At 40.7% G+C, this 24,102-nt stretch overlaps 1 protein-coding gene across 3 annotated transcripts in view; it reads left to right on the plus strand.

The window, feature by feature from the left end:
- Positions 1–24,102, plus strand: part of LOC139268898 (mediator of RNA polymerase II transcription subunit 13-like) — a 283,315-nt gene that overhangs the window by 236,002 nt on the left and 23,211 nt on the right. For all 3 annotated transcript variants that reach the window (XM_070887712.1, XM_070887713.1, XM_070887714.1), the window contains 6 exons: positions 206–411; positions 1,101–2,041; positions 13,101–13,277; positions 22,191–22,414; positions 23,047–23,239; positions 23,525–23,987. In XM_070887712.1, coding sequence (XP_070743813.1) covers positions 206–411; positions 1,101–2,041; positions 13,101–13,277; positions 22,191–22,414; positions 23,047–23,239; positions 23,525–23,987 — 2,204 coding nt within the window. The remainder of the gene's footprint in view (positions 1–205; positions 412–1,100; positions 2,042–13,100; positions 13,278–22,190; positions 22,415–23,046; positions 23,240–23,524; positions 23,988–24,102) is intronic.

Below are 24,102 nucleotides of genomic sequence, written 5' to 3' on the forward strand. Positions count from 1 at the left end.
AAAACAGCTGAATATTAAGGCAATTGGTGGAAAAAAAATGATAGTCAGAACTTTGTGTACTCTTAAATATATTTTTTAAAGTGCATTATTAAAATGTTACTTTTGATCCATGTTTTTTTAAATCCTAAAATGATGTATTACTTTGATCTTTTGATTACTGGAAGTGTATTTCTAAAGTATAGGCTTATTTGATGGTCTATTACAGGATTTCTCTTATGTACACAAACCCCCAAAGGCTAAGGCTTTTGTCGGGTCGTCAATGTTTGCACCACTGAAGGCAGTGCCCAGTCAATGCCTTGTCCCATTGAAAATACCAGATGCCTGCATATACAGACCATCATGGGCTATTCCTCCTAAAATCGAGCACTTGCCTGTACCACCTTCTGCTTCATTAATTCGGGATGGATATGTGTAAGTGCTGGAAAACATTTTTCTCAAATTATGGCGCTTAGAATCAGGTGTTTAAAAACATTCGGACCTCGTGCACTCATGCATGAACATTGCTTACATTTAAGATAATTGCTAAATATTTCTAATTTTGGAAGTTAAAGTTTGGAAGAATGGTCTTTTATCTTAAAAGTTGTGTCAATACAAGTGTACAGTTTTATAGTCTAAGTTGGACCAAGTTATTTTGTTTTTTTTCCCCATGACAATTAATAGTTGAAATTCTGTTTATATGCTAATCTCGGAATTATTTGGTCTCCCTCACAAGATAAATATGGCAACTTTTCACAGTCCATGTTTTTATATTTATATTTTTATATATGTTTCTTAGTATGCAAATACAATTGCACTTCAAACTGACAAGGAAATAAAAATAATTAAATATATATTTACAACATTACTGGAATTGCTAGCCAGTTAGTGGCATTCTGTAAGTTAGACATAGGAGGGATGAGAGGTTAAAAACTTCTTAAATTATTATCAGATGGGAATGTAATGTGCACCATTATAAGCAAAAAAAATATATATTTTGATACTAGACATTGTGTCAATGCACTTCTACTTGGTAGTCTCGTATAGCACATGACAACAGCTAATTTCACAATTATTCTCCAGCAGCACAGATATTTTACTAAAACCAGCCGTTGTTCTTACAGCAATGTGCCTAGTGTTGGGAGTCTGACGGAGGATTATATTCAGATGAGCACTCCTCAAATGAGCACACCTTTGGCAGTAAGTAGTACTGCACCTGCCAGTAACAGCGGTGCTGGTGTATTGCCATCTCCAGCAACCCCTCGCTTCTCTGTCCCAACACCTCGTACACCAAGAACACCACGGACTCCTCGCGGTGGTGGCACTGCCAGTGGACAGGGGTCGGTGAAGTACGACAGCGCTGATCTCTGCTCTCCTGCCTCGACACCCTCGACAACGCGACCGTTGAATTCAGTGGAGCCAGCAACCATACAGTCAATTCCACAAGCACACAGCTTGTATGTTACGCTAATCTTGTCAGATTCGGTGATGAATTTCTTCAAGGATCGCAACTTTGATAGCTGCTGTATCTGTGTTTGTAATATGAATATCAAAGGGGCAGATGTTGGTTTATACATCCCAGATCCAACCAATGAAGCCCAGTTTAGATGCACCTGTGGATTTAGTGCTGTTGTAAACCGCAGACTTGGATATAATGCAGGTCTCTTTCTTGAGGATGAATTTGATATTTTTGGGAGGACCTCTGAAATTGGTCAAGCTGCAGAAAGACGATTGATATTGTGTCGGAATTCTCTAGTTCCCCAAGGTTTTGATGGATCTAAGAGGCCGCAGGACCTAACGTCAAACCTAATTTTTCTCGTACAGGACCAGTGTACAGGACCTTTCACTTCTCTAAGTTCTTTGGACTACATTTCCTTAGATAGATCAGCACTTCAATCAGCAAACTGGAACTATGACAAGCTGAGAGCGGATAGCAGCGATTCTTGCACAGAGTGTTTCAATGCCCTGGAGCAGGGTCGACAGTATGTGGATAATCCTTCTGGTGGAAGAATAGATGAAGCACTAATAAGGAGCAGGAGTTTACACCCATGGCCCAATAGTAATGGTAAGTTTTCTGTTGCATTAAAATTTCAATTCTGTAAAGCTGCATTGTTTGGTCAGAAACTGCCATTTACCCTTCTTCCCCACTATCGGTTAAGGTTATTGATGTTTTTGAATTTCCTGAAAGTTAATTGTAATTAAAATGTGCTCCTTGCCCAAGGCATAGAACCATTTGTCCATTGTGAGGGAGAAATGCCTTTCTTGCCAGAAAGGCTTTAAAATAGTTATGTTGCCAAATTTTTACTTTATTTTTTTACTCCCTCTGTTGGTTCCTTTTTTCTTGTAGATGTTATATTCAGCAGATTAATTACCAGGTCACTGCTACCATTGAGCAAGTTATTGATGAGTGGAACAGTGCCTCTGTTTCTTGCTGGTTTAAGTTTTCTCTCCTACATCCATGCTTTACCTTGACTTGGTGCTTCCCCTGATTGTGACCTTCAGTGTGCAACACAGCAAGTTCCTGAAATTATCTATTTGCACCATCTCTTGTCCAAGAAAATATTGTAGACGGCAGTGATAAAGTTATATACTCCCATTGTTATACACAAACATACTGCGGGATGTATATCCAGGTGCAGTGTCGAGACTCCGGACTCTGGACCGATCGGAGGCAGGGTCGTCCGGAATCCGTAAAATGTTCAGAAATCTGAACCCGCCGACACTGCCGTCCTCAGGGCCGCACCGCTGCCCGACCTCTCCTCGCCTCACCCCGCTCACCACCGCTGCTCTTACCTCGGGGCCTCGCCGCCACTGCTCTTACCTCCGGGCCTTGACGCGGCCTGCACGACGGGGTCCGCCGGCCCGAACAGCTCCTCGGCGGGACCCCCCCCCCCCCCTCTTTCTAAAGTTCCGGAACCTGGGCTCGGGTTTCCGGATTCGTGACGTTAGAAAGACGATCGAAAGCCCGGAATCCGGAACGGCCTTGGTCCCGAGGGTTCTGGATTCTCGAGGCTGCACATGTATTGCACATTGGGTTATGATATCCAAGGCTGGATTTCACATTTTACTGCAGATATTAAGAACGCACTCCTTTCTAGGTGTTAACACAATAGTGCTTCTATTGGGTAGTATTTTACACACTATTTTACACTTCTCAAACTTTTGATAAACTTGACTGTTTATGGATTAGGCCCAACAGTCATTTTTATCGATGCTGTTCAAGAAAGTAAGATTTTTTTGTTCAAGGTAAAATGGTAACATAAATTGGGAAGTTACTGTATTATTAACTAAATTATGGATGCATACAATTTTCATGTTAACAGAAGAAAGCATTGGTATTTTGTGCATATAATAGGAGTGGTGTGTGGTAATGAAGAAGTTTGATTATTTAGTTAAGTTTTGTAAATATGGGGAGGTTTTGTTTGGCAGACTTATTGGATTACGGTATTGTTCTGGGCTGGGTTTTGTTAGGAGTTTAATGGGAGCGTTGCTTTTTTGCCATGCAAGTCTGTATCCTTTTCCTCAAGATAGTTTGAATTATTTTGGGGGGAAAAGAGGTGGACAGAAGGTGTAATTTGGAAGTTTATATATTGCAAGTCCTAGACATGGTGGTACTTCCTTTATTGCAGGCATCATCATCCTCATAGACAGTCCCTTGAAATTGAGGAAGACTTGCTTCCACTGTAAAAGTGAGTTCTGAGGTGACTGAACAGTCCAATAAGGGAATTACAGTCTCTGTCACAGGTGGGGCAGACAGTGTTTGAAGGAAAGGGTGGATGGGAAGCCTGGTTTGCCGCACGTTCCTTCCGCTGTCTGCGCTTGCTTTCTGCGCACACTCTCAGTGACGAGACTCGAGATGCTCAGCGCCCTCCCGGATGCTCTTCCTCCACTTAGGGCGGTCTTTGGTCAGGGATTCCCAGGTGTCGGTGGGGATGTTGCACTTTATGAAGGAGGTCCTTGAGAGCGTCCTTGAAACGTTTCCTCTACCCACCTTGTGCTCGCTTGCCGTGTAGGAGTTCAGAGTAGAGCGCTTGCTTTGCGAGCAGAAGTAAAATGTTAAAAGTTCCAACTAACTTGCAGCTGCTTTACCAACTGATTGTGGTGGTGCTATTTTTCATAGGAGGAGGATACGCCTTCTTGCAGCTGAAACTGAGTTGTGTTAATCTGCACAGTGGGCAGGGGTTGGAAAATGAGATATGGGCTTTGCACTGTAATAGGTGGACCCATGTGATCTGGGTCTGGTGAGATTGTGAGGACGTCGAGACCGCCTCGGCTACAGTTCAAAATCATCATAGAACAATTACATCACAGAAAAAGGCCAGAAGAGCCTGTGCTGGCTCTCTGCAAGAGAACTTCAGCTAGTCCCACTACCTCGCCCTTTCTCCATAGCCCTACATTTTTTTCTTTCAGGTACTTATCCAACTCTCTTTTGAAAGCAGTGATTGAGTCCCCACCACGCTTTCAGGCAGTGCATTCCAGATCCTAACCACTTGCTGTGTTTTTAAAAAAAAAAACTTTTTTTCTTGTGTCGCTTTTGGTTCTTTTGTCAATCACCTTAAATCTGTGTCCTCTGGTTCTCAACCCACTGCCAATGGAAACAGTTTTTCTCTACTCTCATAATTTTGAACACCTCTATCAAATCTCCTTTCTCAAATCTCCTCTCAATCTTCTCTGCTCGAAGGAGAATAACCCCAGCTTCTACAGTCTATTCACATAACTGAAGTCCCTCATCCCAGGAATCTCATAAAAGGTTACTGCACAAGATCAAAGTTCACGGGGTTGGGGGTAATATATTAGCATGGATAGAAGATTGGTTGACAAACAGAACAGGGAGTCAGGATAAATGGTTCATTCTCTGGTTGGCAACCAGTAACTAGTGGGGTGCCGCAGGGATCAGTGCGGGCACCCCAACTATTTACAATCTATATTAACGACTTGGAAGAGGGGGACCGAGTGTAACGTAGCCAAGTTTGCTGATGATACAAAGATGGGAGGAAAAGCAGTGTGTGAGGAGGACACAAAAAATCTGCAAAAGGACATAGACAGGCTAAGTGGGCAAAAATTTGGCAGATGGAGTGTAATGTTGGAAAGTGTGATGTCATGCACTTTGGCAGTAAAAAATCAAAAAGTAAATTATTATTTAAATGGAGAAAGATTGCAAAGTGCCGCAGTACAGCGGGACCTGGAGGTACTTGTGCATAAAACACAAAAGGATAGTATGCAGATACAGCAAGTGATCAGAAAGGCCAATGGTATCTTGGCCTTTATTGCAAAGGGGATGGAGTATAAAAGCAGCTCTATCTTGCTACAGCTATATCTGGGATGAGGTCCTACAAGACAAATTTAGGGAGCTAGGAGCTTAAAAGTAGTAATCTCATGATTGCTACCAGTGCCACGTGCTAGTCAGAGTAGGAAACGCAGGATAGCTCAGATGAATATGTGGCTTGAGGAATGGTGCAGAAGGGAGGGATTCACATTCCTGGAACATTGGAACCGGTTCTGCTGGAGGTGGGACCAATACAAACCAGACGGTCTGCACCTGGGCGGGACCGGAACCAATGTCCTAGGGGGAGTGTTTGCTAGTGCTGTTGGGGAGGGGTTAAACTAATATGGCAGGGAGACCGAGGGAAGTAGAATGGGGGCAGAAGCAAAAGGTAGAAAGAAGAAAAGGAAAAGTGGAGGGCAGGGAAACCCAAGGCAAAAAGGGCCACATTACAGCAAAATCCTAAACGGGCAAAGGGTGTTAAAAAGACAAGCCTGACTGCTCTGTGCCTCAATGCGAAGAGTATTCGGAATAAGGTGGAGTTTACTTCCATTCAGAGTTTAATTACTGTTAGTTTTTTACCACAATGTATTACCTCAAACTTGCATTGAATTCCATCTGCCACTATTTTGCCCATTCACGTATCAATCATCATATCATTATCCCTTTTGGAGCTTTTAATCTAAAAAAAATCAACAAAACCTCCTATTTTAATGTAATTTGCAAATTTTGGCACCATTCCCTCTGGGTCTATAGTTGTAGTATTGATAATACGTAGTGAATAGAAGTAGCCCTTGAACTGAACACTTTGGGACACCAGTAGCCACGTCCAACCACTCTGGAAAAACTGTCCTTAACTCCAACTCCTTGTTTTGTATTTTTCCATTCTAACCCATTTTTAGTCCAGTTTACTATCCTCCCCCTAATTTCATACCCCTTGATCTTCTCCAGTAATCTCGTGTATGGTACCTTGTCAATGGCTTCGTTAACGTCCACGTACACTACATCCGCTGCATTTCCCCCATCTACTACATCTGTTGTCTCAAAGAATTCTATGAGGTTTGTCGAGTGCAATTGCCCCTTTTGAAATGTGTGCAGACTACTCCTATGTTCTCTTCATCTATATATGTGGTAATTTCATCTTTGATTAAAGAATCCCAAATTTTCCCTGCCACAAATGTTAAGCTAACTGCCTTGTAATTACCTGGCTGAGCTCTGCATCCTTTCTTAAAATTGGATTCAACATTGGCCACTGTCTTGTCATCCAGCACGTATCCAGACTTACTCGAGTCCTAAAATATAAGGGCCTCGGCAGTTTCTTCCATCATCTTCCACAGAATCCTCGAATGTATCCTGTTGGTCCCTAGTGCTGCTTTTTCTTTCAGCCTATCTAAGTTACCTTTTTTTTTAAAAAAAAAATTTCTTTAATCAATTATCATATTATTCATTTCTGTCTTGACCATTTCAGATCTCATCTCCTATCCAATATTCTTTTAGTAAATATGTCTGCCATGCTTTGATTATAATTGACAATCCTTCCCTCTTTGCTTTTAACAATTCCCTTTTTACTGATTTTTTCCGAATACAGTATACTGTTTTGATATTTTTTGAAATTTTTCTTTTACACCATCATTTGACTTTTTAAAATCTCAATCTTAACTGCTTTTTTATATTCTCCTTTTTGTTTCTTCATGGACTCCCTTCAATCCTAATTGGTTCCCAACCTCTTAAAACAACTAGTAGTTTCCCTTTTCAATGGAATATACTTACTTTGTACTTTTGCGCTCTCTTTTTAAAAAAAAAATCCCACTGTTCCTCCACAGTCCTGTGTAACTTTTCTTCCTCCTCATCTCAGCCAGCTCGCTCCTCATGTTTCCAAAATCTGCCCACATCCCATCTGCTGTTCTAGTGTGCTAGATTCAACTCCGTTATGAAAAGCTCTGAGTCTACAATGCAAAACTGGCAATTATAAGTCACCGATTTACAATTTTATACAGACAAAATGGCAGGAGCTGTGCTTTCCAGTTGGCTGAGCTTGATTGGCTTCGAAATTGTTGATTCAAAAATGGCACCAAACATGCAAGCCTATTCCAAAAGATATTACTGACAACAGTCATCTTGAGCATAAAATATTTGTCAAAAAAGGCCCAAGAAAATGTCCTTTTCTGTTTGCCCTTCTGATTACTTTCTTACCTGGTGCTTTCTCTTTTATTTTGTCAACTTGATGCGTGATTTACATAACTTTATATTGCACCAGAGGTTGAGAGAAGACTAAGATCATAGCTCTTTTACAGAACTGAAATCTCAACAACAAAAGGGGAGGGGTCTGATTCCACCCCAAGTTTGGATTGGAGCCTCTTGGTTTATACTTGGGCTTGAGTGACATTTGAAGACACTGGGAAAGCTATATATTAGATAATTTACTAATGTTTAATAATCTACTCGTAGATAATCTACTAGTGTCAGCCATGGCTCAGTGGGTAGCACAATCACCTCTGAGACAGAAAGTTGTGGGTTCAAGTCCCACTCCAGGGGCTTGAACACACATAATCTAGACATTTCGTTGTCGTGAAAGATGCTATATAAATGCAAGTCTTTGTTTCTTTCCCTTTTTCTGTCCTCCTGTGCTATGTAATACCGATCATGTAAGAGTTTGACAGGCGACCTCCAGAAGGACCTTTGCCACTATGTAATTTTATGTCAGATATGTGATTGCTGCCAAAACTCAACTAACTTGTCACTTTTAAACTTCCATAATCTGTGACTTTCTGTGCTGTGCCCCTCTCGCTCCATGACAGAGCTGAAACTGTGTGTGGAATAACAGTAGTTAGTCTAAATCCCTCCACTGTGGAATGCCATGTTAGAGCTTCAGTACATCATCCTATTCCCAACACTCAGTGCCATGGGACTCTCATTGCACAGTTCCAAAGTTAACTGCTCAGCTGAGTCAAATATTGTTGAACTACTTTGAAAGGTGTTTCTGTATCTAAAAAAGGAAATGGAATCCAATTCCTTTCTCCAACCCCAAAAGCCCAGCTTGTATATTTTGAATCCCTGAAGAGTCACAGATGGTAAAAGAACTAAAAAAGTCAGTTGTGCTGCACAGCAATAAGAATACTAATAAATATTTCCAGTTCCATCCAAACAACTGGGACTGCTTTAGATAATCTATACAAATAAGTTATCTCTCATAAATTTAGCAATTTAATCTGTTAATAGCCCAGTTAACTTTTTCGTCTCCTTTCATGAAAAGAGAATCTTAAAATTTTTTGACAATGTTGATCTGAATCAAGGCATTCCTGTGCATAGATCATAAATTTCTACCTGGTATTCACCAATTTAGAAGCTCACTGGTGTCATTTGTATAATGTGTTCTATTCAACTCCCTCTCAAAAGTCTACTGTTCAAAAAGGGTGAAACTGTGTGTGGAATAACAGTAAATGATGGTAAATATACAATTTTGAACATGCCACGCATGCTTCTAGGTAGCTGATCACACGAAGTGAATAAGAATACTGGGGAGAATGGTTGTCATGTAAAGAAAAATAATTTTGGTTTAAAAACAGGATAAATTACAGATTTATAGTTAGCTATCATGTAATGGTAATCTCCCTTTCTTTCGCTAGAACTGGTTTCTCATCTGCATTTCCCTATTTAAATCCCTCCAATCCAGACTGCTCCTCCCACACCATGAAAACAACTCTAATTCTGTGTCTCTGGTGCATTATCCCGCTTTGTCCTTCTTAACCACTCTGCAACCTTCAGTCAGACAATCCTCCTATAGTACCTCCCCTATACTGCCCTGCTTCCTGGAACTACCTTTACTGGGTTCCACTTTTACCTATTGGATGAAGCCAGAACATCACTAGAAATATCTTCTCTTCCCACCCCTAGAGTCATAGAAAATAGGTGCAGGCAGAGGCCATTCGGCCCTTCGAGCTTGCACTACCATTCAATAAGATAATGGCTGATCATTCACCTCAGTACCCCTTTCCTGCTTTCTCTCCATACCCCTTGATCCCTTTAGCCGTAAGGGCCATATCTAACTCACTCTTGAATATATGCAACGAACTGGCATCAACAACTCTCTGCGGTAGAGAATTACACAGGTTAACAACTCTGAGTGAAGAAGTTTCTCCTCATCTCGGTCCTAAATGGCTTACCCCTTATCCTTAGATTATGTCCCCTGGTTCTGGACTTCCCCAACATCGGGAACATTCTTCCTGCATCTAACCTGTCCAGTCCCGTCAGAATTTTATATGTTTCTATGAGATCCTCTCTCATTCTTCTAAACTCCACTGAATACAGGCCCAGTAGATCCGGTCTCTCCTCATATGTCATCCAAGAATCCCTCTTTAATTGTTCCTGTTCCTCGCCTACATGCTGCCGCTTGGCGACATTGTCCACAGACATAAAGTCCGCTTCCAGGTGTATCCTGATGGCATTCAGCAATGACGCCCAGCTCTATCTCTCTACCAGTTCATTTGACCCCCCTTCACTGCCGCTGTTATTGAACTGTTTGTCCAGTCTTGCATGAACCTTAACTTTCTTAGCTCCACATTGGGAAGATCGAAACCACTGTCTCAGCCACCTACCACAAAGTTTGGTCCTTCAGAACTGACTCCATCACCCTCCCTGGCAAAGTCTTGGGCTGCATCAGATTGTTCACAACTGTGGCATAGTTTCTGGTAGATTAGAAATAAGATGCTAGATTTTGAAGGTGTTGTAGCAATGCTGAACTACAGTGTAGTAGTAATATTTTAAATGTAGATAACTTCAAAAGGTGGTAATGAATATGACATTCAGGGGTATAGAATGGGCACTAATGGAGGTTGTTTTAACGTGCCTTCTGTGACCTCGTAGGCTTCTCGACAGCTTTACCCAGAGTCGAGTAGAAGACTCATCTGGAAAACCAGCGGCTTCAAAATTGCAGATCAGTGGGAATGGAGTGGTAAATGTATCCGCTCTAATTTAACTGCTTTCCCGCTCCTTTCCTGCTCACGGGGAGTTAAAATAGCCTTGTTCATCTTCAGAGTACACACACTTCAATTGAAAGACTGACATAAGATCTGTATTCCAGTTAATGGATTCTGAAGGGCTTTTAATAATCTGCATGGTAGAAATGGCTGCCAAGTGTTTCAGAATTTAGTGCAAATGAACAGTTCACGACGACCATTGAGTTCCTCTTTAAGATAAGTTAAGATGCAAGTAATGAATGGTGTTATGATGGTAGTTTATCAGCATAACCACCGCAGTTCTGCATGCCTTTAAAATTCAAAGCAGATTTAAAAGAAAAGAAAACTCTGAAATGTGTGAAGGTTACTCGACAACATTGTCATCACCTTTGGGATCTTTGTGTGTATTGGTTCCTGCTTGTGCATCACCATATGATACCAGTTTGGTGATTTTTGTTTTTCATTTGACATATGCCATTTTGCATTGGAAACTGTGCTAATAACTATAATGTGCAAGTATGAGTTGTATTTGAATATATTAATAGATGAAATAAAAACACAAAATGCTTGAAATACTCAGCAGGTCAGGCGGCATCTGAGGAGAGAGAAACAGAATTAACGTTTTAGGACGATGACCCTTCGTCAGAACTGGAAAAAGTTAGAAATGTATCAGGTTTTAAGCGAGTGTAGAGGCAGGGAAAGGTGGTGTTGGTGAGGGGGTGGCGGTGGGGGGGAAGGAAAAAACAAAAGTGATGGGGTGAAAGGCAGGAAAGATTACATGACAAAAGGGATGATGGTGCAAGGCAAAAGCAGATGGTAATGGTTTTTTTTAAATGGATGAAAAGTGTGCTGCAGGTTTATGCAAAAATAAATTGACAGTAAATTCTTACAATAAAAAGGCATGCAAGGTTTGATGCGATCAGAAAAGAAAGTGTTGCAGTGGTGAGGGAGTGCTTGGAGTGAAACCATCTTCATTGTTCAAGAGTCTTAGTGCTGCAGGTTCCCAGATCCTCGACTGCATGATCTGTAGGCCAAGGGTAAGTATGTTGACAGCACTGAGCTCTACATCTCCACCACTCACTTCGATCCCATATATGCCACTGCTGTCGGGTTTGTTGTTTGGCATTGTCGTTGATAAGCCAGTATTTCCTCCAGTTGAACACCAAGAAGTCATTATTTTCAGCCAAAAGCCCCACTTCCTTGCCATTGACTCCAGCCACCTCCCTGGCTGCTTGTTCAGTTCTTTGTTTAATTCTCCAGCTCTGGTGTATCTCTACTTGATGAACGTGAAAATTCACCAGAAGAAAATATATTTTCCAAAAAACTAGGATGCATATTCTCTACATAAAATAATTTCCCTAGATTCAACAACAACGTGCATTTATATAGTGCCTTTAACGTAGTCAAACATTTCACAGCATTCAGTTTAAAAATTGACACCGAAGCAAATAGGTGACCAAAAGCTTGGTCAGAGAGAGGGGTTTTATGTAGCGTCTTGAAGAAGAAGAGAGAGGTGGCAAGGTTTAGGGAGGGAATTCCAGAGTTTAGGGTGGTTGAAGGGACGGTCGCCTAAAGGAAGTATGGGATGCACAAGAGACCAGTATTGGAGAAACCCAGAGTTCTCGGAGGGTTGTAGGGCTGGAGGAGGTTAGGTAGGAGTACGGTAATGGAGGGATTTGAACACAAGGATGCTGAACCGCGAGCCAGTGTAGGTGAGCGAGTACAGGGGTGATGGGTGAATGCGATTTGGTGCGAGTTAGGATACGAGCAGCAGAGTTTTGTATCAGCTTAAGTTTATGAAGGGCGGAAGAGGGGAGGCCGGCCAGTGGAGAATTGGAATAGTAGAGTCTGGAAGTAACAAAAGCATGAATGAGGGTTTCAACAGCATCTGGGTTAAGGGTTTCAGCAGCAGAAAGGCTGAAGCCGGGGTGGAGATGGGCGATGTTATAGAGCTGGTAGAAGGTGGTCTTGTGATTGAGGAGATAGGGGTCGGATGCTCAGCTCAAGGTCAAATAGGACACCAAGGTTGCGAATAGTCTGGTTCAGCCTGAGACGGTGGCCAGGAAGGAGTATGGAATTAGTGGCTAGGGAACAGAGTTTGTCGCAGGGACCAACGACAGTGGTTTCAGTCTTTCGATGTTTAATTGGAGGAAATTTTTGCACATCAAGGACTGGATGTTGCACAAGCAGTGAAGGGGTCAAGATAGGTGGTGTTGAGGTAGAACTGGGCGGCATCAGCTTACATGTGGAACCTGATATGTTTTCGGATGATGTCGCCGAGGGACAGCATGTGGATGAAAAATAGGAAGGGGGCAAAGATCAATCCCAGGCGGAACTCCACAGATAAAGGGGGAGGCATGGGAAGAGAAGCCATTACAGAAGATTCTTTGACCATGAATGGATAAATAAGAGTGGAACCAGGCGAGGGCAGTCCCACTCAACTGGACCACAGAGGACAGGTGTTAGAGGAGGATGGTGTGGTCAACGGTGTAAGAGGTTGCAGACAAGTCAAGAAGGATGAGAAGGGTTAGTGCACCACGGTTACAGCCGCATAAGATTTCATTTGTGGCTTTGATTAGGGTTGTTTAAGCTGTGGCAGGGGCGGAAACCTGATTGGAAAGGTTTAAACGTGAAGTTGCTGGAAAGATGGGAGGTGGCAATATGTTCAAGAACTTTGGAGAGGAAAGACAAGTTGAGAGATTTGGGTGCTGGTTTGCATGGACAGAGAGATTAAGGCTGGGTTTTTAGAGAGCGGGGTGATGATAGTAGATTTGAAAGGAGCAGGGAGCTTCCTGCTTTTATAGCAAAATGCAGTTTGTGTACTATATTTCTAAATATTGGCAGTGGTAACTGTGTCCAGGATAGGGCCTTTAACATACTTCAATAACAGAGTTTCTTATCTGCAGTTCTGGATGTAAGCGTCCTTTCATCCCAAGATGTGGTCCGTATGCTGCTATCACTGCAGCCTTTTCTACAAGATGCCATTCAGAAGAAACGGACAGGAAGGACGTGGGAGAATATCCAACATGTGCAAGGACCTCTCACCTGGCAACAGTTCCACAAGATAGGCAGAGGATCCTATGGTAAAGCCCTGTTTTCATGTTTACACATTGTCCTGAATTTCATGTTACTATGTTTGGCTTGATTTTTTTGCTAATTAAATTGCCCAACTAAAATTAATATGGCATTCACTACTCAAACAATTCCAATATTATTTAGCTTTCTGATGGTACCAGGTGGATTGTTGTGCAAATGAAAACACTTCCTAAATTTTATAGAATTTATTCTCATATTTTCTCTCGTGCAGTTTAAAGGCATGTATTGGCTAAATTATATTGATATGCACACGAAATGGGATCAAAATGAGACCAACAGATTAGGAAACTCATGTGACTGAAGAAGTTGTGTGGGGCAAGAGGAGTTCCATTTCATGGAACACTGGCGCCAGTACCGGACCAGGAAGGAACTATAGCTAGGATAGCTGCACCTGAACTGACCTGGGAACAAGGTTCTCATGGATAGGATAACTAGGACTGTAGAAAAGACTTTAAACTATTAACATAGGAGGAGGGAACTGCTGGAAATTTAAGAAACCTAACAAAAAAAGAATCTCGGAGAGTAAAGAGCAAAATAAAGGAAGGAATAAGGATAATATGAATGTCCAGAGATCGGATGAAGTGATGGAGTATAATGGTAAAATAGTTACTAAAAACAAAGAGGAATAATGAAAAAAACAATTTAAACTATAGGTACAGCAATGTACGTAGTATTCAAAACAAAATAGATCAACTGGAACCAATAATTTGTAGAGGGGATTCAGATATAGTAGGGATGGCTGAAACATGGCTACATAGAGAATAGGATTAGCAACTAAATATTGCAGGATATAACACATTTGGGAAGGAAGGAATGGTGGTGAGGTAGCTATACTAGTTAAAGATAAGATAATGGCAGTAGAAAAAAGGATGTAAATAGCAGTAAGATATGGATTGAGTTAGAAGATAAAGGATCCAGCACCCTAATAGGGGTATACAAAAGACCATCAAATAGTGAAAGAGAATTGGAAGACGAAATATGTAGGCAAATCTACAAAGTGAGCAGCAGGCGTTTTCAACTACCCCCAAATAAACTGGCAGGAAGAAGTAGCGAAAGAAGAAAAGGGAATCAAATTTTGACAGTGTATACTGGACAGGCGTTAGAGGAGGATGGTGTGGTCAACGGTGTAAGAGGTTGCAGAAGGATGAGAAGGGATAGTGCACCACGGTTACAGCTGCATAAGATTTAATTTGTGGCTTTGATTAGGGTTGTTTGAGCTGTGGCAGGGGCGGAAACCTGATTGGAAAGGTTCAAACGTGAAGTTGCTGGAAAGATGGGAGGTGACAACGTGATCGGCACAGAGCGGTCTTAAACGGAGTGGAGTTAAATGGAGTGATTTATTTGGGAATTTGGAGAAGAGGGGAAAGATTAAAATAAATTTTTTTTAAGTAAAAATAGGTAAGTGATATTTCACTAGCTGCTGGGTTGGTCAGTTTGGTTGGTCAGTTTTTCTTTCTCTCTTGGGCATTGGTTTAAATTAAGAGCTGGGATTATAAACTAAATGTTCAAAACTTCAAATCTGAACTAATTGAATACATTCGAGATGGCAGGACAGGTGGTGTGTTTCTGCTGTTGCATGTGAGAGCTGGTGGACACCATTGAGGTCCACGGGGACCCAGGAGATACTCATGGAGGAGCCTCAGCCCTTGCTCTTGTCCAACAGGTATGAGATTCTTGTTCCCTGTGTGGACTGCAAGGAGGATGAGCAAAATGACCACAGCACTGTGGTACAGGGCGGCATTCAAGTGGGGGGAGTAAAAAGGAATGTTGTAATGGTAAGAGACAGTATCATTCGGGGGATAGATACGGTTGTATGCAGCCAAAAGCGTGAGTCCCGAAGGCTCTGTTGCCTGCCCGGTGCCATGGTTAAGGACATCTCCTCTGGGCTGGAGAGGAACTTGGAGTGGGAGGGGGAAGATCCAGTTGTCGTGGTCCACATAGGTACTAACGACATAGGTAGAACAAAGAAAGAGGTTCTGTTGAGGGAGTATGAGCAGCTAGGGATTAAATTAAAAAGCATAACCACGAAGGTAATAATCTTTGGATTACTACCTGAGCCACGAGTAAATTTGCATAGGGTAGATAGGATCAGAGAGATGAACGCGTGGCTCAAAGATTGGTGTGTGAGGAATCGATTTCAATTCATGCACCAGTATTGAGATAGGAGGGAGCTGTTCCATTGGGACGGGCTTAACTTGAATCAGGCCTGGACCAGTGTCCTGGCGAATCGAATAACTAGGGCTGTAGATAGAGATTTAAACTAAATAGTGGAGGGCAGGGATCTGGTGAGCGGAAATTAAAAAAGTCGAGAAAGGAGAAGGCAAAAGTGCAGGGTAGCGATAGGGGTAATGATAACCAGAGTGGGACAAGTAGGGACAGTGTTTACACAAGACAAAATTAAAAGCTCTATATCTGAATGCATGAAGCATTCGCAACAAGATAGGTGAGTTGACGACACAAGTAGAAATAAATGGGTATGACCTGATTGCCATTACAGAGATGTGGTTGCAAGGTGACCAAGGCTGGGATCTAAATATTCAAGGGTATTTGCCATTTCGTAAGGATAGGCAGAAAGGAAAAAGAGGTGGGGTAGCTCTGTTGATAAAGGATGAGATCAGTGCAGTAGTAAGAAATTATATTGGCTCAGAAGATCAAGATGTAGAATAAGTTTGGGTGGAGATAATAAATAATAAGGCAAAAAAAATCACTAGTGGGAGCAGTCTACAGGCCCCCACAGCAGTCTCACTGTAGGACAGAGTATGAATCAAGACATAGTGGAGGCTTGTAAGAAAGGTACAGCAATAATCATGAGTGATTTTAATCATCTTATTGATTGGACAAATCAAATTGGCAATGGTAACCTTGAGGAAGAGTTCAGAGTGAATGCGGGATGGTTTCTTGGAACAATACGTTGTGGAACCAACGAGGGAGCAAACTATTTTAGACCTGATAATGTGCAACGAGTCTGGATTAATTAATCTTGTCGTGAAGGATCCTCTTGGGAAGAGTGATCATAACATGGTAGAATTTCAAATTCAGTTTGAGGGTGAGAAAGCTAGGTCTCAAACTAATGTCCTGAACTTAAATAAAGGTAATTACAAAGTTATGAAGACCGAGTTGGTTAAAGTAGACTGGGAAAATATACTACAGGGTAGGACTGTAGAAATACAGTGGCAAACGTTTAAGCAGATATTTCATAACTCTCATCAAAGATCTATTCCAGTGAGAAATAAAGATGCTAAGAGAAAGATGAACCATCCGTGGCTAACTAAGGAAGTAAAGGATGGTGTTAAATTGAAAACAAAGGCATACATTGTTACGAAGGACAGTGGAAGGCCAGAGGATTGGGAAATTTTTAGAAACCAGCAAAGGATGACTAACAAAATGATGAAGACAGCGAAGCTATGAAAATAAACTAGCAAGAAATATAAAAACAGACAGTAAAAGCTTCTACAGGTATATAAAAAGGAAACCAGTAGCTAATGTAACTAACATTGGTCTCTTAAAGGATGGGACTGGAGAATTAATAATAGGAAACAGGGAAATGGCAGAGACTTTGAACAAATATTTTGTATCGGCCTTCACGATAGGATACTAAAAACATGCCAATAATTGATAATCCAGGAGCTATTGCGGGCACGGGGGGACTTAAAACTATCATTGGAGATAAAGTACTCGGCAAACTAATGGGATTAAAGGTGGACAAGTCCCCTGGACCTGATGGCATGCATCCTAGAGTCTTAAAAGAAGTGGCTGCAGAGATAGTGGATGCATTGGTTGTAATCTACCGAAATTCCCTGCATTCTGGAGAGGTCCCAGCAGACTGGAAAACCGCAAATGTAACACCTCTATTTAAGAAAGGAGGGAGACAGAAAGCAGGAAACTATAAACCAGTTAGCCTAACATCTGTCATTGGGAAAATGCTGGAGTCCATCATCAAGGAAGTAGTAACAGAACATTTAGAAAATCATAATGCAGTCAAGCAGAGTCAGCATGATTTTATGAAAGGGAAATCATGTTTGACAAATCTGCTGGAATTATTTGAGAATGTAACGAGCAGAGTGGATAAAGGAGAACCAGTTGATGTCGCATATGTGGATTTCCAGAAAGCATTCGATAAGGTGCCACACAAAAGATTACTGCACAAGATAAGGGCTCACGGGGTTGGGGATAATATAGTAGCATGGATAGAAGATTGGCTAACTAATAGAAAACAGAGAGTCGGGATAAATGGGTCATTTTCAGGTTGGCAAGCTAGTGGGGTGCCACAGGGATCAGTGCTGGGGCCTCAACTATTTACAATTTACATTAATGACTTGGATGAAGGGACCCAGTGTAACGTAGCCAAATTTGCTGATACAAAGATAGGTGGGAAAGCAAGTTATGAGGATGATGCAAATACTCTACAAAGGGAATATAGATAGGCTCAGTGAGTGGGCAAAAATTTGGCAGATGGACTATAATGTGAGAAAATGTGAGGTTATTCACTGATAGGAAAAATAAAAAAGCTAATTATTATTTAAATGGGGAGCGATTACAAAATGCTACAGTACAGAGGGATCTGGGGATTCTTGTGGATGAAACGCAAAAAGTTAGCATGCAGGTACAGCAAGTATTCCGGAAGGCAAATAGAATGCTGGCCTTTATTGCAAAGGGGATGGAGTATAAAAGTAGGGAAGTCCTGCTCCAACTGTACAGCACGTTGGTAAGATCACACCTGGAGTACTTGTACAGTTTTGGTCTCCTTATTTAAGGAAGGATATACTTGCATTGGAGGCAGTTCAGAGAATGTTCACGAGGTTGATTCCTGAGATGAAGGGGTTGTCATATGAAGAAAGGTTGAGCAGATTGGGCGTATACTCATTGGAATTTAGAAGAATGAGAGGTGATCTTATTGAAACATAAGATTCTGAGGGGGCTTGACGGGGTCGATGCAGAGAGGATGTTTCCCCTCATGAGTGAATCTAGAACTAGGGGGCATAGTTTCAGAATAAGGGGTCGCTCATTTAAAACAAATGAGAAATTTATTCTCTGAGGGTTGTGAATCTTTAGAATTTTCTACCCCGGAGAGCTGTGGAGGCTGGGTCTTTGAATATATTTCAGGTGGCGATACAGATTTTTGAATGATGAGGGAGTCGAAGGTTATGGGGAGCGGGCAGCGAAGTGGAGTTAAGGCTAGGATCAGATCAGCCATGATCTTATTGAATGGCGGAGCAGGCTTGAGGGGCCAAATGGCCTACTCCTGCACCTATTTCTTGTGTTCTTCTTTCTCACTCAGTACGTAAGAAGTCCAACAAGAAAAGAATCATGCTGGATTTTGTGACCAGAACAGATTGATAAAGTAGGAGAGCATCTTGCTAGTAATCACAACATGGTAAGGTTCAGGATTTTCAGAATTAGGATTGAGAGTGATGTATGTAAGACAAAGACTCAGGTAATAAATTGGAAAAGAGCAAATTATGAGCAAATAAGGGTGGAACTCAAGAAGGTAAACTGGGAGAAAAGCTTCAAAAACAAATATAGAAAAACAGTGGGAAATCTTTAAAAAGGTAATCAATATAGTTCAAGAGAAATGTATTCCTTTAAAAGCCAAAAACAAGAAAGCTAATTATGAGGCACTGTAGATGAATAAAGAAATAAAGGAAAAACTGAAAGAAAGACATACAAGAAGTACTTGGATATTAAACGAGAGGACAAAGTGAATACAAAGAACTTAGGAGCGAAGTTCGATCAGGAAGGCAAAGCAAAATTACGAAATTAAATTATTGAGGAATAGAAGAAAATAATAGTGTTCTATAGACACATAAAAAAAAAATTACAGTAGGGACAGGGCCACTAAAGGATGAGCAAGGTAAACTCTCAGGTAATGATAGAAATAGCAGAAGTATTGAATAACTACTTTGTCTCAATTTTTAACTAAAGATAATGAAATAGATACTTGACTCGAGGATGAGCTTAAAAAGAATATTAAAGGGAGAAGATAAATGACAAACTATCAAATTTAAAGAGGTTAAAACCTCAGGTCCAGATGGTATGCATACTCAAGTCTAGGGAAGAGATTGCAGAGGCACTAATTTGGTTCAAGTTCCATCGAAGAGGGACCAGTGCCAGAAGACTGGTGGATAGCAAGCATTGTTCCTATATGCAAAAGGGGAGAGCAAACAAAACTTGGGAACTATAGACTAGTCAGCTTAACGTCAGTGATGGGAAAGATAACTTGAATCTATACAAAAAGAATTGATAGAAGAGCATCTAGGGACAAAGTATAATACAAAGTAGTCAGCATGGATTCCAAAAGGCTTATTCATGCTTAACTGACCTGATAGAATTCTTTGAAGAGGTAACAAAGAGTTGACGAGGGTAATGCTGTAGATAACCCTAACCCGAACCTGGATTTTCAAAAAGCCTTCCATAATGTACCACATGGTTAGCTTGTGACCAAGATTAGAGCATATGGAGTTGGGAACAAATAGTTGAATGGTTAACAAATTGGCTATAAAAAAAAGCAGAGAGTAGGGGTAAAGGGTAGTTATTCAGTTTGGAGGAAGGTAGAAAATGGTGTTCCACTATTGATCATAATTTACATTAATGATTTTGATTTAGGAATAAGTAACTATAAAAATTTGCAGATGATACCAAATCCGGGGGTATAGCTAACACTGAGGAAGAATACAACATAATACAAGACGACCATTAGAAAACTTGCAGACTGGGCAGTTAAGTGACAAATGAACCTTAACATTGATAAAAGTGAAGTAATGCACTTTGGTAGGAAAAACAGAAACATCACCCACACCTTTTTAAAAAAAAAAAGAAACTGAATAGGTTAGAAGAGCAAAGGGATCTAGGGATACAGGCAAACAAATCATTAAAAGCAGCATTGCAGGTCAGCAAAGCAATTAAATATGCTAAGTACTAGGATTTATTTCCACGGTTAGAGAATTCAAAAGTAGTGAAGTTGTGTTAAACTTGTATCGGGCCCTGGTCAGGTTGCACTTAGAGTACTGAGCACAGTTCTGGTCTCCACACTATTAAAAGGACATAGAAACACTGGAAAAGGTTCAAAAAACATTTATAACTGTACCAGAACAGAGATTATAGCTTTTCGGAGAGATTGAACAGGTTGGAGCTTTTTTCTTCAGAAAAGAGGTGACCTGATAAGGGTCTTGTTAGAAATATCCTCTTTAAGGCTATCTCTGGTTACTTTAATAATCAGGATCGACTGTAAACCAATATGGTGGGTATATTGTGTTTAATCAGAGTTTAAGACGGAATATAACACGCTAGTTATATAGCAAAAACATACGACCGTGATAAGTAGCTGACACTGATCCGATCGGACAAACGACTGGCGCATATGAGCAGTTCTCTGGCTTGCAGCCTCTTTCTCTCTCTCTCTCGTCTCGTCCTTTGGTAGAGCATAGGATCACTCTGAGTGTTCTACCAGCCCAACTTCTGTATAGCTCTCATCTCCTGTCTGTGGGGACAGCCTTGAGGAGGTTACTTTTATTTTTTTTTAGGGATGAGCCTGAAATGGGATATTGACAAGACCTTTTAACCTATATAGGTTCCCCTAAAAACTCAGTACCCAATGGGGCTTCAAGTTCTTTGTCTTGATTCTCGTGTCGAAGCCCTCCCTAACGATGTCTCATGTTCTTGTCCACATGTCTTTTCCTGTTTATATTTACTGAATGTTCGTCCTTTGGAATTTGTCTTATCTCTCTCGTCCCTATCCTCTCGGGTACAATCATGAGGCCCAAACCAGAAAACTGCTCGCTTCAGGGTCGTTATCTCCTTTACGACGTTGCAAATTGCTTACATTAACTTCCCCAACTTCCATCCATTCCAAGTCTTTCTATAATACATTAACTTTTCTTATCTTCGCAAGTGTTCTGTTAAGCTAACTTCAATCCCTACCTTAGCATTATCGATAAATTGCATAAACAAGGTTCAAGTCTTAAAAACAACAGATAATCACTTAGCAACAGGGAGATTGTATGTATTACATAATGCCATACCCTCTGCAGGAAACCAGAACATTAGTACTTCTAAGCATCTAGTCTGAGGAGACTTTTGTCTCCAGTTCGAATGTGACCATTTAAACACAGCATTCTTTGCGTCACAATTTTGTTCGTATAACCGTATACATTTTGTACATCCCTGATTTCTCCTCTTTAAAATTATGAATGGATTGGACAGGGTCGATATGGAAGGAATTTTTGCACTTGTGGGAGAATCCAAAACTAGAGACCTAAATACAAGATAGTCACTCATAAATTTAGTAGGGTAATACATTTCTTTACCCAGAGTGGTTAAAATGTGAAACTCGCTACCACAGGAAGTGGTTGAGGCAAATAGGTTAGATGCTTTTTAAAGGAAACTAGATGAGTATATGAGAGAAAAGAAAATAGAAAGATATACTGAGAGGATGAGATGAGGTAACTGGAATGGGGTAGGGAGACTCATGTGGAGTATAAATACCAGCACAGACCATTTGAACTGAATGGTGCATATTCCATGTAATTCTTTGTAACATTGATGATGGACTTGATGTACATAGCAGATAAAAGAAATGTTAATATGAAGATGTACAGTCCACCATAAGTGATAGTTATATCCAGATTTCATATTTACAAAAGGTTACCAAAGTGGTAAATAGAGTTAATAGGAAGTGTTTAAAATATTGTACAATTAGATGTATAATAACTGGTACACATTGTTTATAGTTGTTCTGAATTGCTACCAAGCATCAATAAGTAGAAATTATTCTCTCGGTATTTTGCCATTATATGTAATACATTATACACTAGGGAAATCTTGTAGTAAGAAAATGTTTATATTTGCACAGTTGTGGTATTATCTCAAAAAGGTTTATGTCATATCACTATCTTTTTGTTCAGGTTCAGAAGAATCACCAGAGCCACTTCCTATCCCCACACTGCTTCTGGGCTACGATAAAGACTTCCTGATGATCTCCCCTTTTGCACTGCCCTTTTGGGAGAAGCTGCTTCTCGAACCGTACGGTTCTCAGCGTGACGTAGCCTACATTGTGGTCTGTCCAGAAAATGAGGCCTTGCTCACTGGAGCCAAAAATTTCTTCAGGGATCTTAGTGCTGTATATGAGGTGAGAATAAATGTTTAACATAAAGCAAATGTATGCAATAGTAATTTTACTGTAAACAACACACTTTAAAAAAAAAAAAAAAACTACAAGTCAGAATTAATTCTTTGAATCTTTAGCTATTCAGCATCACTGTTGCACTTTTTGATACAAAAATATTATGGGTGTTGGAAATGCAACAGGGACAATTAATTAGTTTAGACTTGCAGGAACTTTTATTTGGCGAAATTCATTTGAAGTAATCTAATGTGTTTTAGAAATAAAACTGAACAACTGGGAACCTTCTGGACTGAAACTTGAGCTACGGTTGGGTGGGAAATACACCTACTTGTGCTAATTCAAATTCGTTTAGTTCAAACTTGCTGGATAACTTGGAATTTTTTTAATGTAAGCAAAAAATTTGAATCAACTACATAGATTGTACATCAACATACAAAAAGAAATAAACTAACATTTAGCCACTTGAATGTTCATCTTTTAAATGCTTGATAACATTTTATGTTGAAGATGCAGGCTTATGAAAAATATTTCAGAGATATTAAGTATGCTTAGATCTTCAGAAAAACAGGCCAGTCGAGCAGAGAACATATTCTCAGCACTTGCTTATTGACTTAAATACAATTTTATTTTAACAGACATGCAGACTTGGTGAGCATAGACCTATCTGCAAAGTATTGAGAGATGGAATCATGCGGGTTGGTAAGAGTTCTGCAAAAAAGCTAGCAGAAGAATCTGTCGATGAGTGGTTCTCTCAAGCCTGGGTTAGTGACGAGAATGACAATCTTGCCAAGTTAAAACTCTATGCTCAAGTCTGTCGCCATCACTTGGGTAAGTGTAATAATTAATGTTCATGTTTCTTTCTAAAAAGAATGAGCAATCTGTTTCTCATTAAAGAGTGCCAACTTCAGTCTTGTATTTCTTAGATTTTATTTCCTTATTTGCTGCAGGAGATGCTGAGATTGTTTAATTGGTTGTAAGAATTTATTTAAAAATCACTGTTATCTTATAAACCACAGTTTATGTGCATTTGTTTGATTGTACAAGAGATATTAAACAGTTCTTTAAAATCACTTACTAATTCTGTAAATGTTCCTTTTATTCCTTAAAATCCAGCACCTTACCTGGCTACACTTCAGCTGGACAACAGCCTGCTGATTCCACCAAAACACCAGCCAACAGCATCATCTGGTACCCAGGGGCAGGCAGCATCTGGAAGCAGTGGACCACCGTTGGGAACTGTGGGTACTTCTGCACTAGTGACAACTGGCACTACAGTTACTTCTGCAACCAGCACTGGCAGTAGCACTGCAACAACTGGCAGCTCTGGTGTAGGAAGTGGGTCAACCGGTACCTGTTCCACTTCTACTACCTCCACTACCACCACAACCACTACCCCAGCTTTGCATCAGACAGGAACAACCTTATCCTCTTCAGGATTTGGTGGGACTGTTGGGGCTGCTCAGGTGCAGAGTGGTAGCTCAAGCACGAGTACAGAGAGACCTCCAGGGAGTACACAGAGTGGAAATGGAGATTCAGATGTCCAGAGTTCTGCACAGCAGCAGGAAGTACAAGAGAGGTAAGTGTGGTGTAAGGTAGACATCAATAATGGTTGCATTAGTTTATAAAGAGATTTTAATGCACATTATAAGCTTAGTTAAGAACTTGTGTAACTACTTTTACATAATGGGGTT

The sequence above is a fragment of the Pristiophorus japonicus genome, chromosome 8, assembly GCF_044704955.1.
Source record: "Pristiophorus japonicus isolate sPriJap1 chromosome 8, sPriJap1.hap1, whole genome shotgun sequence".
Lineage (NCBI taxonomy): Eukaryota > Metazoa > Chordata > Chondrichthyes > Pristiophoridae > Pristiophorus > Pristiophorus japonicus.